Source organism: Alexandromys fortis, unplaced genomic scaffold (assembly GCF_014885135.2).
Source record: "Alexandromys fortis isolate MF-2015 unplaced genomic scaffold, M_Fortis_MF-2015_v1.1 scaffold_35, whole genome shotgun sequence".
NCBI lineage: Eukaryota > Metazoa > Chordata > Mammalia > Rodentia > Cricetidae > Alexandromys > Alexandromys fortis.
The window spans coordinates 4,678,291-4,694,078 of NW_026067913.1; the positions used below are offsets into that span (position 1 = coordinate 4,678,291).

A 15,788-nucleotide genomic window follows, 5' to 3' on the forward strand; every position below is an offset into this window, starting at 1 on the left:
AATGTAGGGAGGAGAGTGTTTATTTCACTTACACTTACACATCTCTGTTCATCATCAAAGGCAGGAACTGAAGCAGGGCAGGAACCTGGAGGCAGGTGCTGATTCAGAGCCATGAAGGGGTGCTGCTTACTGGTTTTCTCCCCACAGTTTACTCAACCAGCTTTCTTATAGAACCCAGGACAACCAGCCCAGGTGTGGCACCACCACGATGTGCTGGACTGGGCCCTCCTGACTCGATCACTAATTAAGAAAATACCCTACAGACTTGCCTGCCTTTAGCTGGAACTTTTGGAAGCATTTTCTCAATTGAAATTCCTTTCTCTCAGATGACTTCAGCTTGTGTCAAGTTGATACTAAACTAGCCAGGACAGTATATTTTTCAAAAAAAAAAAAAAAAAGAACTGTAGCACAATAGAAGGCAAAAATTTACTAGCCATGGCTAAAGACACCCAGAGACTGCTATTCTTCAAAGATTACCTGATATGAAACAGAACTTTTGCAACTATTTGTCCTATGCTCACATAAGACATTCAAGTAACTGGAATTTCAAGTATTTAAAGGGACACTTTTTAACAAAACGAAGGCAAAAGCTTCTACACCATCTTTTATGTCAAAACAGAGGAACAAATTAAAAATCAATGGTTGTTTACTATAAAAAAATAGCACATATACTAAAGTCTCAGAAGCTGTCAAAATATTTCTCAAAATTAGGTTCCTAACAGTGTACACACAGTTTAATGCCTCATTAAATCTTCAAAACTTGCTTAATATAAAAAAAATGTGTTTTAGGGGCATAGATAGAGTTACCTAGGAAGCAAAAAGATTCAAATCCAAGACCCACACATCCCAAACCTTATAGGAAAAACAAAGCTGTTAAAGCAGTCAGTAGAGCCTGTCATGCTGGCCACTGACACCTGCACTGTTCCCTACCTGACATTTAAACACGCTAATAGTTTTTCAGAAAGCCCAGGTACATTCCTGTTGGCAACAGGCCACCTTTGACTGGCTCGGCGTATTAACCCCTTTCTTCCTGCCCTGGGGGTATGCAGAACTGCTGCCCAAGACTTCCTTCTCTTTTATTTCATTTATTCTGTTATTTAATGTTTTTAAAATTTTATTGCTTGAGAAGTTCATACATGCATATATAGATGGGTTTTAACCAAATATACTTCTCAATCCCTCACTCTGTTACTCGTTACCCCCACGGCACACTTTCCTTTCCTAATTTAATTTTAAAGCCACTGAATCCACTTAGTGCTGGACATAGGTGAAGGTCCCTCTACTGGAGCATTTATGTAGGTAGCCTTTTTGGTAAAACATTTCTAAAGAAAACTGACTCTCACTTTTATAACTATAACCTATAATTCCTCAGGGAGGGTGGGGCTTCAGGAGCCCTCCCTCTATCCATGCTGGTATTTTGACCGATTTGATCTTGCTTAGGTCTCGAGCATGTAGTCATATAACTGCATGTATACAATGGCCCTGGCACACCCAATAAATACTATTTTAAGATAAAGCAGTGACTTAAAATTGCTCAACTAACAAAGTTTCACAGACAGATGGATTTAGTTCAGAATCCTACTAGAGCTTCAAAGAAGAATTAACTATCTTATTCCATTAAACGAGGACATGCTTGGAAACCTGAGACACCAGGGACATCTGACAGATAGCATCTTAGATTCAGCCTGAGGAGAAAATGCAGCAGGTGCCTGTTGATAAATTGGACTTTGGGGAGATTCCCACATGAGCCTGGGCCAACAGGACATAGGGCCATGCACTCTCTTCCTGGCTACCCTCATAGATTGGTTTGAAATAAAGTTTGCTCCTCCACCAAAGTGTGAAAGACGTTCCATCTGGTTTTCCAGGAGAACTATAAAGTCTTAATTGTGAGGCAGATATCAATAATACGATTACCAGATTAATACGGCCAACAAATTTAATAGGAATTCTTAAATATTACCTAAAATTTCATGATAAGTGTCCATTGTCTTCATGTACCAAAAAGTAAATGAAAATACCATGAGGATTCTCTACATAACCTGCATGACTTTGTAACTGAAAGTCTCAAATAAAATACTCTCCCAAAAAGAAAATAGATTATTCTTGCCTAGCTGCAGTCAGTGCTTAATTTAAAGAAGGACATTGATCATAGTTAAAGCTTAGATATGTATACCAAAATTTGATAAAATATAAGGATGCATTCCCATACATGTGTAATGATAAGTGTGACCATTATTTATATATTTAAATCATCTCTAAAGTGTCATCCAACCAATCCTGACCTTGACAATAATTGCTTGACAAATTATATAATAACTGTCCAGTAAATTTTATGTCAGAAGCAATTTATAGAAGTTTATTATTAAATAATGGCAAAAATAACAATCCAGAAAATGCATTCATTACCTCGTATTTCGCATATAATGCTTCCCTCATGGTTGATTCTGGAATCGCGAATTTGGGTGCACTAAGATTCCAAAACATCTTTGAAGCTCCAGGATATGCAGATACCTTTAAAAGTATTATAAAAGATTATGACAAATAGTACTAAATGTCCCCTGAATTTAAAAGCCCAAGTTCCTGTCAAATTGTTTCTAGTTGTTGAGTAAATGGCCTGATTGATCACAGACTGAAAACCAAGGAAATCTGACTCGGTTCACTGTGAGCTTAAAGGAAGACAAGTAAAGCCAGCAGGGCTATGAAGGCGTAAGTCACGAACAATGCCACACCAGTTTGGAGTTATGATTAATAGGGTGTTATTTATTTAAAGGGGAAAAAACTTACAGATCACCATCCCAGACAACAGCCATCTGCACAACCAGGAAGGGAGTCTAGTCTCCGGTAGAGCAGGAAGTGAAGAGAGAGAGCAGAGGAAGTAGCCGCTTTTTTAAAGGGAATGAGACCATGCCCCAATGGGCTGGTATCACAGTAGCTATTGGTTGGAGGGGTGGAAGGACCTCCCGCAACAGGGCTAAGAGATGCGGCAATGTGAGGTGAACCCCACTGCAGGCAAGCTGACCAGTCTCAGTGAGACAGAAGATAGGCATGCCACCTCTTCAGTCGCCTCCTGCTGTGTGTTCTGAACAAGTCCTTATATATACATACATATACATACACACACATATATGTATGTATGCATATGGGGAGAGATGTATAGGTCATTCACAGAGCGTATTAAATGGAGAAATAAAGCCCAATTTAATTGTACCTTAGGAGAAAAGCAGATAACATTATAAACATTATATATAACATTTATAAAGCCATTTAGACACAACAATCATAAGATGCAGATGAGACTTACACTGTATTTCAATTAATCCTTTCAGAAAAAAATCACACAGAAGTGTTATTTATATAAATAAACTAGAAACCACAAACACACAAGGGTATTACTTAGGATCATAAAGACATAGAGTGAAGTATTAAGTCATAAACTAAAAGAGGATTTGTTTTAGAGAGGGAAAATTACGGCGGATGCTACCAGAATTGTGGTTCCATGACATCATGCAGTTGCTAAAACTTACTGAGCTTTGAAGAACCAAAGCTTAAAGGGAGTAAAGAGAAATCCAGGCTGGAATGTGAAACATAGCGAAACATTCTCACTGTATCATCAACATGTGGAGCAACCTCGCACAGGCAGGCGGGATACTGAGCTCAGTGACTAAAGAAGAAACCGTCACAACGGCATTGTGCTTTAGCTGCTGAAGACCCACGGGAATATGGACTAGGAATTCCGACACTTCCATCCGTGGATACTGGACTTCCTGGATACTAAATGCAGCAGTGGAGGCTGCTGGGAGCCAGTTTGCCACTGATGGAGTGAGAGTTTAAAGATAAGCAAGGGGGAACTAGAATGTGTTTTATAACACAGTGGGTTATGAACTCACATTTAGTTCAATATAGGTGCTTGCATACAGCTACATTTACAGACACATATTTTTACAAATAACATTTTTATCAATCTTTATGAATTCCATAAATGTATTTTGATTCATTCCTGCTCCTGCTCCATCTATCCTTTCTGCCCCTACTCCACTACCTACCCAACATTGACTTTTCTCCCCTTTTGTCCTCACTTAGTCCAGTTGGTATTGCTCTATCACTCTTGGGAGTGGTATACCCTAGAATATGATCAACCAGCTAGGGGTCTCATCATTAAGGAAAAGTGACTTCCTTCTCCCAGTTAACAAAGGCTCAGAGCTCCTCAGCTAGGGCTGCTCCTCCCTCCTTCCATGTTGGGATTTTGTCTAGCTTAAACTTGCACAGGACTTGTGAGTTCATGTGTGCTACTGCTCCGCTGGAGACACATACATTCTTCCTGTGTCTGTTGGCAAGGCCTAGAAGCAACAATGCCTCAAGAGTAGCAAGCATACATCTTATTTAGACCTTGGTTTAATCACATAAATGGGATCAGGATGCATCACACAAAGAAATCAGGAAATATGAGTCTGGGACATTTTGTACTGTATGGAATTAGGAAACTGTCTTTAAGGGGAAAAAAATAAAATTCTAGAACATCTTCTAGTACCAAAAATTAAAGGACAGCCCTAAAACTTATAATGGTGAGATGCATTGAAAGAGGTCCAGGGGGCCAAATAAAGGAGCTGCCAGCAGCCAAGGCTCAAACCATTTCAGCAGTGGGAGTAGGAGGAATGGAGTTGCACTGGATTATAACACAAAGGGTAATATAAATATCTATCAGTAACGCTGATTTCAGCAAATGAATGAATAATAGACGCGTTTTTCTACACAGAAGAATTTTAGCTAATTTTTGTAAGTACGCTAACCTCAAGGAGGTAGGGCAAAGTTGTCTACGTTTTAATTTCCTTTAAAGAAAAAGCACAGCACAGGCAGGTAAAACTTTTCAAGGAAGACATTTGTGACCAAGGTCGGCACCATGCCGAGAAGTCATGCTGACAGCACAGGCCTTGCCTGTTAGAAGACTCTCTCAGCAGCCTTTCTTCTGGAGTCTCACAAACCCATCAACTCAAAACATCAGTCACTCCCAGCTGAGAGGCTGTTTACAGAATGCTGGAAGAGAAATCCCAAAATCTTCACTGAAATGAGGAAAATCTGGGATAGCGTCACAGTTTAAAAGAAAATAAAGAAACGGGGCAATTAAAAGTGTTGTGCCCAGATAGACTCCTGGGACACAGGCGTGGTTTGTAAAGCCAGGGAACGCTGGATGGAGTATGAACCTTAGTGAGAAGCACACACCAATTCTGGTCCATTAATTTTAACAAACATACCACCAGCCGCAGAGATCTCCCAGGGCTGCCACCCTCAGCATCCCCCACTGGTATGAATGAGGAGGAAAGCATTCTTTCGCAGCTCCAGAATCGAGGCACATGCTTCCTCTGAAGAGTCCAGGGAAGAGCTCTCCCTGGCTCCTCACTGGCTCCTCACTGGTTCCTCGAGCTAGGAACAACTTTTGCATTTCTTGGGCAGCAGCTACACCTTACTCTCTGTCATCACATGACTTGAATCCCTGTGTGCCCCAACTTCACATAGCATTCTGCTTTTCCTCCGTATTTTTTCTATTTTTCTTTTAGTGAAGATAGATTTACATACAACACATTCTGATTCTAGCTTTCCCTCCACTTTCCCTCCTGGATCATCCCCACTTTCCAACCCACCCAAATGCATACCAGGTTTGCTCTCTCATTAGAAAACACAGTCATCTAAAATATAATAATAATATAAAAATAAGTAATAATACAATAATAAAACAAACAAATAAACCATAATAGGACAAAAAAATCAGGAAAAAAAAGAGCCAGAGAAAAATCACAAGGAGCATACATAAGACATAGAATCACACACGTTCGCACACAGAGAAATCCCATAAAAACACTAACCTGGGAACCTTAATATATCAGCAAAAGACCTGTAAGGTAAAATTAAAAGTCCAGACAAAGTATTCTGAGATTCAGAAAAAAATAAAGCTTAAAAAAAATACCACTGAGTTTGTTTTGTACTGGCCACCTACTGCTGGGCATTGAGCCTGCCCATGTGTATGGCTTGTACACCCAGTGAGAATCTGCTGGATAAAAACAATTTTACCTTTGCAAGAGGATATCTGTTTCCTGACCACTGGGAAGCTCAGACCCAAAATAACCACATAGAAACTATATTAATTAAATCACTGCTTGGCCTATTTGCTCTAACTTCTTATTGGCTAGCTTTTACATCTTAATTTAACCCATTTCCATTATTTTATATTTTATAACAAGGCTCTTGACCTACTGGCAATGTTTCAGCATGTCAGTCTCCAGAGGTGGCTCCATGGCTTCTCCTTGACTCCGCCCTTCTTTGTCCCAGCATTCAGTTTAGTTTTCCCTGCCTAGCTCTGTTCTACCTTATCAGGCCAAGCCAGTTTCTTTATTAAGCAATGCTATTCACAGCATACAGAGGGGAACCCCACATCAAATATCAGTTAGAGATAGCTTTTGGGTTACAGATGGGAGCTGGTGTCCACTTCCCCTCTCAGCACTGGAACCCATCCGGGTTAGACTTGTGCAGACCCTGTGCATGCTGCCATGGTCCCTGTGAGCCTCTCTGTGCATCACTCCTGCTGTGTTTGGAAAGCCTGGTTTTTCTTTGATGTCTTCCATCTCCTCTGGCTCTTACAATCTTTCCTCCTCTTTTCCTCCAGGATTTCCTGAGCCCTGATAGGAAGGATGTGATGGAAACACCCCACTTAAGAACAAGTGTTCCAAGGTCTCTTACTCTCTGAGCATGTCCAACTGTGAGCCTCTTTGTTTGTTCCCATGGCCTACAGAAGGAAGCTTTTTCTGATGGTAGCTGAGCAGGACCCTGGATCTCTGAGTGCAGTAGTTTTTGGATTTCTCCTATGTTTCTGGTCTATCTAGTGTCAGGATCTTGGCCTCTTGAACAGTGTCAGAGATGGGTTCCATCTCATGGAGTAGGCCTTAAATTCAATCAGATATTAGTTGGTTACTCCTACAACCTTCAGCCTCTTTTGTACTAGTACATCTTGCAGGAAGTTCACCATTGTAGATCTAAGACTTTATAGCTCGGATAGTGTTTATCTTTTTCTCCTGGTAGTATGCAGAGAACCTTCTAGTACCACAAACACTAGCCAATAGGAGTGAAGGTTCTAGGTGGATACCAATGCAATTTCTTCGCATTCAATGAATTGTGTAGCTGTTGCCTTCAACATTAGGGCCTTGCTGTCAGTTTGTGGAGAATGACCAGTAGCCTTGGCAATATCCCAGGTGGTTTGGGGATCTCCATGGGCCCCTTTGGACAACAACTTCATTACATGTAAGCCATTCTCAGAACTGGAGTCTTCACTCGGTGATGAGAGGCATTCTGTTTTCCTAAGTATACCATTACTATTGGATATAAGACTTATCCTACAATCAGAATAATTTTATCCTAAAATTTTAATTATATCTGCAAAGTCGTTGTTTCTAAAATAGTGGTACATTCACAGTACCAAGAGATGGCACTTGGATATGTCTTCTGGAGACAACTGTTCAACTACTACTACATTACTAATAGAGGCAGTAGGGTCTGAGGAATGAGAAAAATCCCCATATCATCTTTGTAAAGATATAATAACAAAATAAATAAAAACAATTTTTAAAAGAAATAGGTGCATGTAAAAAAATGCTTAGGCATTCATGAAAAGAAGTTGAAGAAACTGGCTATATTTTGAAATAATAGTTGTTTGAATGCTTGATATTATTGGCAGTTTTCTTTAAATTTGCTGACTTTTGAAACTATTTAAGCAGATTAATTATGCATGACCCCCCCAAATTAAGGACTGCTTTTGTCAAAAATAAAAGAGCAGAAATGATCATAAAACATCCATTTCAAGCACTACTAAAGCATTAGCCATGAACTCTTGGCAGTAACATTTTCTGAAGTGCAGATGAACATATAAAGACACAACTACTAAAAAGAAGTCACAATAATAGGAATACTAATATTGATTTCTAGTCAGACACATGCCTCTACTATTTCATATATTTTATCGATATTTCCTATCTACCAAAATAATTTTTAGATAAAGAAAGGCAGATTTTCTCGGGCAGTGTGTGCCATTAATAACCTAGCACTTGGGAAGCAGAGGCAGGTGGATCTCTGTGGTTTCGAGGCCAGTGTGGTCTACAAAGAGAGCTCTGAAGAAGCCAGTGCTGTTATACAGAGAAACCCTGTCTCAAAAGCCAACAAAAAAGGAGAGAGGGGGGGAGGGAGGGAGGGAGGGAGGGAGGGAGGGAGGGAGGGAGGGAAGGAGGAAGAGAGAGTACGAGAAAGGCAGATTTTGTAGTTGACAGGCTAAAGTGTTTGGCCTCACTTGCCCTCTATCTTATGAGGAATATTGCAAGTAATATACAATATACACAGAAGCCAGTAAGTCCTTGCTAAGAATGGTAAACTCTTCCCAAAGCAGTTGACAACTTTTCCCAAGAATACCTAGAAATTAAGAGGGTTCCAGGTATACAAATGATATGTCCCGGCACAGTAAGGTCTTCCTACTATGAAGAAGATAGCGTGATAGCAGATTAGGCATCTAGAACCAGATTATCATCCCAGATGTGAGCAAGATACAAACCTGTAGGAGGCTGATCAACAGTGCTCTGTTTTCAAGGAAAGGCACAGATGTCCCTTCAGAAGAGCATTTATCAAATTAAACCAGTCAAGATATGCTGATCAAGGCAAAGTACTCTGCAGGGCTCAAAATGTTCTAAGGGTTTTAGGAACATGATTAACTTAGTGGAGACTGGAATTTGACAGGAAGGTAGACACACACAGCAACTGAATCACTAATTAGAAAACATTTGACTTCCGTTTAGTGTCTAACAAAACCTTTACAGTTACAGAAATATACATATGTACATATATATGGTTCTGAGCTTGTATGTATTAGTATTAGAGCCTACTATTGGTAAGCCACATATCCACACTGATGACCTGAGGTCGGAACATTCTGTTCACTGAGCAAGAGAGACATGTGAGTTTATTTCAAGGTATTTAAACTTCAAAGCAGAACACCAGATTTCAAAATCTGTTCTGAAATGGGGAAGGGGCTGATTTGCTTTCTTACTATGACACTGCACTGCTGGTTAAACATAAAGAACAAGATGGATGGTGTCAGCATGAACCCAGACAAAACACCTATAAAATGCCCTGTGAGAAGCACACAACCATGATCGAGCTTTCTAAATCTCAATCACTCAGTACATAACTTCTGAATTTCAATGTGACAAGAAGACCGTAAAGAGGATCAGCAGGGGTACCTCACAGAGGAAAAGTTTATGTGCATCTATTTGAGTTGTGAACTAAGTAGACAGTCTTTACCTAAAAAGGAAAATAGCAAGCTGTGAACCAGTAAGAATGACACTATATGGCCAGCATTTCCTCAAAAGAGTAAACCTGTCAGTGCCAAAAGTTTAGCCAACAGAAAGGGGTTGCTGGCCAAATACTAGAATTTTAGAAAGCTGAGGCCATCACTATGGCATTGCCACGTATTAACTGCAAAAGACACTGGATTGTCCTTCAGGATCATTTCATTAGACGCAGAAAAGGTCTTTGACAAGATGGAACACCCCTTCGTGACAATCTTGGAGAGATTAAGGATACAATGGTTTTATCTAAACATGATAAAGGCAAATTACAGCAACCCTGTAGCCAACAACAAACCAAATGGAGAGAAATGGAAAGCAATAAGGAACAAAACAAAGCTGCCCACTCTCTCCATATCTAGTCAATATACTACTTGAAGTTTTAGCTGGAGCAACAAAACAACTGAAGTAAATCAAGGGGATAAACTTGGAAAGGGAAAGTCAAATTACTGTTATTTGCAGATGATATGATAATATACATAAGTGACCTCCAAAAAAATCTACCGAGTAATTACTACAGCTATCTGATAAACACTTTCAGTAAAGTAACTAGATACAAGATTAACTCAAAAAAAAATCAGTAGCCTTCCTATACAAATTACAAATGGGTTGAGAAAGAAATCAGGGAAGCAACACCCTTCACAATAGCCACAAATAACGTAAAATATCATTCGGTAACACTAGCCAAGCAACAGAAAGATCTGTACGATAAGAACTTCAAGTCTTTGAAGAAAGAAATTTAAAAAATATCAGAATATGGAAAGCTCTCCAATGCTTATGAATCAGTAGAATTAACATAATAAAAAATTCCAAATGAAATCTACAGATTCAACACCGTTCTTTACAAACCTTGAAAAGACAATCTCAATTTCATATGGAAAACAAAAATCTCAGGATAACTAAAACAATCCTGAACAATGAAAGAACTTCCAATTGCAAACTCTACCCAAAGCTATAGTAATAAAAACTGCATGGTATTGGCATAAAAACAGACAAATTGTTCAATGGAATTGAATCAAAGATCCAGATGTAAATACACATATATATGGTCACCCGACTTTTGTTAAAGAAGCCAGAAATACACAATGGGAAAAAAAAGAAAACATCTTCAACATGTGCTGTTCTAATTGGATATCAGCGAGTAGAAAAATGCAAATAGATACATAACTATCACCCTACACAAAACTTAAGACCAAGTGAACCAAAGACTTCAATATAAAACCAGACATACCTTTTTTTATCTCCCTCTCGAAGAGGCAGCTTCCGTCTCTTCTCTCTCTCTCTCTCTCTCTCTCTCTCTCTCTCTCTCTCTCTCTCCCTTTCTTCCCTTCTCCTTTCCCCTTCAATAACCCACTAAATAAATATCCAACCTCAAAAAAAAAAAACAGACATACTGAACGTAATAAAAAGAAAAATGGGGAATAGCCTTGAACTCATTAGCACAAGAGACAATTTCCTGAACAGAATACCTATAGCTCAGGCACTAAGATTAATAATCAATAAATGGGACCTCATGAAACTGAAAGGCTCTGCAAGGCAAAAATATCATCAATAAAACAAAATGGCAACCTATAGAATGGGAAAGATTTTCACCAACTCCACATCTGACAAAGGTAGTGTGTACATATGTGTGTATGTACACACATATATTTCACCAAAATAAATAAAAAATTTAAGAAACTAAACACAAAAAAAATATTCCACTTTAAAAATGGGGTACAGATCTAAGCAGAGAATTCTCAATAGAGGAATTTCAAATGGTTGAGCAACACTTAAAGAAATGTTCAACGTCCTTAGCCATCAGGAAAATGCAAATCAAAGGACTTTGAGATTGTACACATGTCATAGTAGCTAAGATAAAAAACACAAGTGACAGCTCATGCTGGAGAGGATGTGGAGCAAGGGGAATACTCCTCCACTGCTGGTGGGAGTGCTGGAAATCATCATGGCAGTTCCTCCGAAAACTGGGAGTTGATCTACCTCAAGATCCAGCTATATTATACTTTTTATTTGGAAAATTCACATGAATTTTAATGAATAGTGCAAAGATCCCTCCACCTTTACCCAACTGACCTTAAGGCAACATCTTAAAAATTATAATACGCTCTCATACATACAATGCTAACAATTATTCAATCAAGATACAGTATCATAAAGATCACTCATCTTTTCCTCTGGTGAGACATTCATTGGAAACCAGACTCTGGAGCCCTAGAAATCAACAATGGGTTCTAGAGCCTCACAATTCATCATTGTGAGGAATACCACATAATAAGAAAACTTACAGGTAAAATGGCAAACAAGAATCTACCTCAGTGTGATCTACTGAGGGAAAGGCAAAAGAAAAGAAAAAAATAGAGTGAAGAGACTTTATTCTATTTTTATTTATTATATTATTTAAGAGAAAAAATAAAGAACTTCAGAAATCTACAAAAGTGGCAATACCTACCACATACACAAAACAACAAAAAAACAGACACATGATTGTAGAGAACTCTGAGCCAGCAATGGGGTGACACCTGAAGACACCCAGCCCAAGCCCAGTTCAGTCAGCAGATCAGAGCAGGGTGCTGGAGGGGATTTCTAGACTGTGCCAAGCTAAAAGTTAAAACTAACCAACACAATGTGCAACATTTTGCTTAAAACATTATAGCCAGAGTGCTTGGAATATATTTTCTTATAAAGTTACTTTTTTATTACAACACTGATTGGCCAATAGCTTAGGCTTCTTATTAACTAACTCTTACATCTTAAATTAACCCATTTCTATTAATATGTGTATCACCAAGAGGTTGTGGCTTACTGGTAAGATTCAGGGGCATCTGCCCCCTTCAGCAACTACATGGCATCTCTTTGACTCCACCTACTTTCTCTCTATATCTCTGTTCAGATTTCCTGCCTACCTTTACCCTACTCAGCCATCGGCTGCAACAGCTTCTTTAATAACCATATAATAAATAATAATAAAACATATTCATAGCATACAGAGGGGAATCCCACATCATCTCCCTTTTTCTTTCCAAATAAAAAAAAAGGTTTTAACTTTAACATAGTAAAATTACATATAACAAAACAGGTATCAAGTAGAATTATAGTTACAATATTTATATCTACTTTATCTTTTATCATAACTAAGGAAAACTATAACTATCTGTCTTCAACTCCACCAAAGACTCTATCTTCAACTTCAACAAAAGTCTTTATCTAAGTAAACAGGAAGTGCATTGTAAGCAACTTCCAAAACTCTAGAATTGACAGAGACATCTTGCTGCCTGGACAGTCACCCACAGTTCTTCTGTAATGCTGGGGAACCCATCTTCAGCCTATAGGCCCATAATATCTGACAGGCTTCTCCATGAAGCAGGAAATTTGAAGATCTGATTTGCCTTGTAATGGCAAAGCTCATCAGATGCTTTAATCTGTGTCCTGCAAAATGTCTGGCAGTTCTTTCATGGAGCAGGAACCCTGAAGGACTGTCTCACCTTTTGGCAAGTTCAACAGTCATTTTTCTATGGGTACTGCTTGTCTAGTTCATACAGCATACAGTCAAGCAGTCCAGGCAAGATTTATGTTACCATTTCTTTATGATCTTCAGGTAAGCAGTTGCTGAACTGTATAGTAGTCACCTGTGGATATTTTTCTATTTTCCTTCTTTCATTTTTTAAATCATGGTCTCAAGCTGGCCTCAGATTATTTCTGTAGCAGAATATAGTCCTAACCCCGACAGTGCAGACTCTGAATGTCCCTATCAGATTGCAGAGAATCCCCCCACTCATGTTGTTCTGAGAATTTTGTCATAAAATTCGCTTGGTTTCACTGAATTATTTTTCTGCACTGATTGATGCAATCATGCATTTTTCTTCATTATGGACTATGATACAACCTTAAATATGGAATTACCCTTTTATCACATGTCATATAATTCCTTGTGTGTGTATTTCATTCTATGTCCTTTACACCAAAAATTAGGAAGTGTTCCTTCTTCCCTTTGGGGAAGGGATTTTACAGAACTAGTTTCAGTTTTTTCTTAAGTACTTAGTATAAGTCTCTCCAGTAAATCCAGTAAATTACCAGAGTCTGGAAATGAGGAAAGAAGAGGGTGCTTCTTGATCATTCGATTTCCTTACTAGTTATGCTGCTGGTTGAAAGTTCTACCTCTCCTGTAGGGTAAGCTGCAGTTTTGTGGAAAGAGACTGCTCCATCTCTTTGGAGATCTCCTATTTATGTACATAGAGAGTAGCTTATGATGCTACCACCACCACAATCTTTTGTTCTCCTCCACGGTCTGCAGATGCTTTCGTTTCTAATGCTAATTTGTGGCTTTCTTTCCTTGTTTTTCCTAGAGATTTTCGCTTATTTTACCTCGTCAGAGAATGCACTTTCCTTGGCTGCTCTGATCTGCTGCTTTTGACTCCACCAAGTTCTGCTCCTTGTTACTTCCTCTTTCTGACTCCTCTAGGTCTCTTTGTACTTCTTTTCCTTGACTATTGAGGTAGGAGCTTAAATTACTGACTTGGAATTTTCTCTTTTCTATTGTGCTATGTACTGCTATAAAATTTTTCTTCTCTGCCTTCTTTGGGTTACCTCCCACAGTCTTTGACATGTTAGATTTTCATCAGGTCAGTAGATTTTAAGATTCCCAAAATGTTCTCTTTAATCATAGATTAAATATAAATTTAATCATAGATTAAACCAGTGTTGTTTGCTGAGCCTTTTATACCTTTTACTGATTATCTAGATGTTGCAGTCAGATGTTGGAAATAAAATATTTTGAAATAGTCAAGTGCAATCATAGAACTCCTCATTTCTCTTGTCACTTCTGTGACTGAGAATTTTTTTCACATATCTTACAGTTTTACATTGGCTACATAAACAGTTTACCATGACTGTGTCCTGGTGTATCTACACTTTGCCTGTGATTCTGTCTCTGATAAATTGCCAGGTTTGGGAGTTTACTATCTGATACAAATACAGCCACTAGCATCCTTGTTTGATTAGTGTCTACACGATAGCTTTTTAAATTTTCTAATATAAATCAAACCATCTCATATTTTTAGCATATTTTTATAGAAACTACATAGTTGGGCTATGTTTATTTGTTTTTTAACACTTTCTGGCATTCTCTGTCATTGAGCATATTTAGAGGATTTGCATTTAATTAAGGACCATTATATTTACATTATTTTTTTATTCTGTAGTTTCCTTTTGTCTCTCTGTTTTCTATTCTTCCTTGTCTTTGAGTTATTTGGACCTATTTGGAATTCTACTCTTATTTTCTGGTGTTTTTGAAAATATCTCTTTGTGAGTATTTAATTTAATTTATTTGATCCTGGTATAATATAGCAATAACATCTAATAGTCTACTGGTATCTTCACCCTCCCACAACTACAGAAGAAAGGCTACTGAAATATTTTTGTCTTTTCCAGCTATGTATCTTTTTAAAGTCAGAATTTTTCTCATGTATTCTAACCAAACAAACAACCAAAAAATATGCAGAATTTATGAGAATCCAATATACAAAGAGATTTGACAAGTGAGTAAATTTAGGAACAAATTCTAGTTTTCTCCATATAGTTAGGTGTTGGAGACTGTAATGAAAGGAAGCATGGCAGTGTGTGGCTGTAATCCCAGCACTCAGGAGACCAAGGCAGAAGGATCACCAGCTAGAAGCAGCCTAACCTGGCCTACACAGCCAGACAACGCTGCACAGAAAAAGGCAGCTGTGACTTTATAAACACGCCCTGTGGAATCACATTTAACACTCGTGTTTTTACCATTTTAATGTTCAAAAATACAGTTCACATTCACAATATAAAAGTCCTCAATAACATTCAAGAATACCAAAAGAGTACAGACCAAAAAGTTTAAGAACACACGAGGTAGAGAAACCTAGTATTAAAGGGAATTCTTACTTCTTCTCCTGAGAGCTGCAGGTCTGGTTGGTGAGGTTGCCATTGACTTGTCTGCACCAATTCAGGGAATTCCTCTGGTGGGACTGGAGGAACGCTGCTATATTTCTCTTTCTCAACAGGAAAACCATACAGTATTCTATAATGTGACAGAAATAATAAATTTGTTCTTAAAGTTATTGATAAAGCAAAAAAGAACACCCTCTTTCCACTTATCTCTGCTTAGAGAAATGTACTGATATTTAATATCTGCACCAAGCAGATCATAGAGAAGTAAATTCAAATTTTTTAAAAATATGGCTCTAAACACAATTGATTGGTAATCTTTGTAATGCATTTGATTCATTCCATGGGGGAAAAGAGCTCACTTTCTAAATATGAAACAACCAAAAAAAAATTTAAAACCTTATTCAGGGGCTAAAGAGATGGTTCAGTGGTTAAGAGTACTGGCTGCTCTCCCAAAGGACCTAAGTTCAATTCCTAGAACCTACATAGCAGCTCTTC

At 38.3% G+C, this 15,788-nt stretch overlaps 1 protein-coding gene across 1 annotated transcript in view; it reads right to left on the reverse strand.

Annotated features, from left to right (window-relative positions):
• Positions 1 to 15,788, reverse strand: part of Ttc6 (tetratricopeptide repeat domain 6) — a 161,294-nt gene that overhangs the window by 58,294 nt on the left and 87,212 nt on the right. The window contains exons 11-12 of the mRNA XM_050138768.1: positions 15,288 to 15,423; positions 2,407 to 2,511 (exon numbers count right to left, since the gene is read on the reverse strand). Of these exons, the coding sequence (XP_049994725.1) occupies positions 2,407 to 2,511; positions 15,288 to 15,423 (241 nt within the window). The remainder of the gene's footprint in view (positions 1 to 2,406; positions 2,512 to 15,287; positions 15,424 to 15,788) is intronic.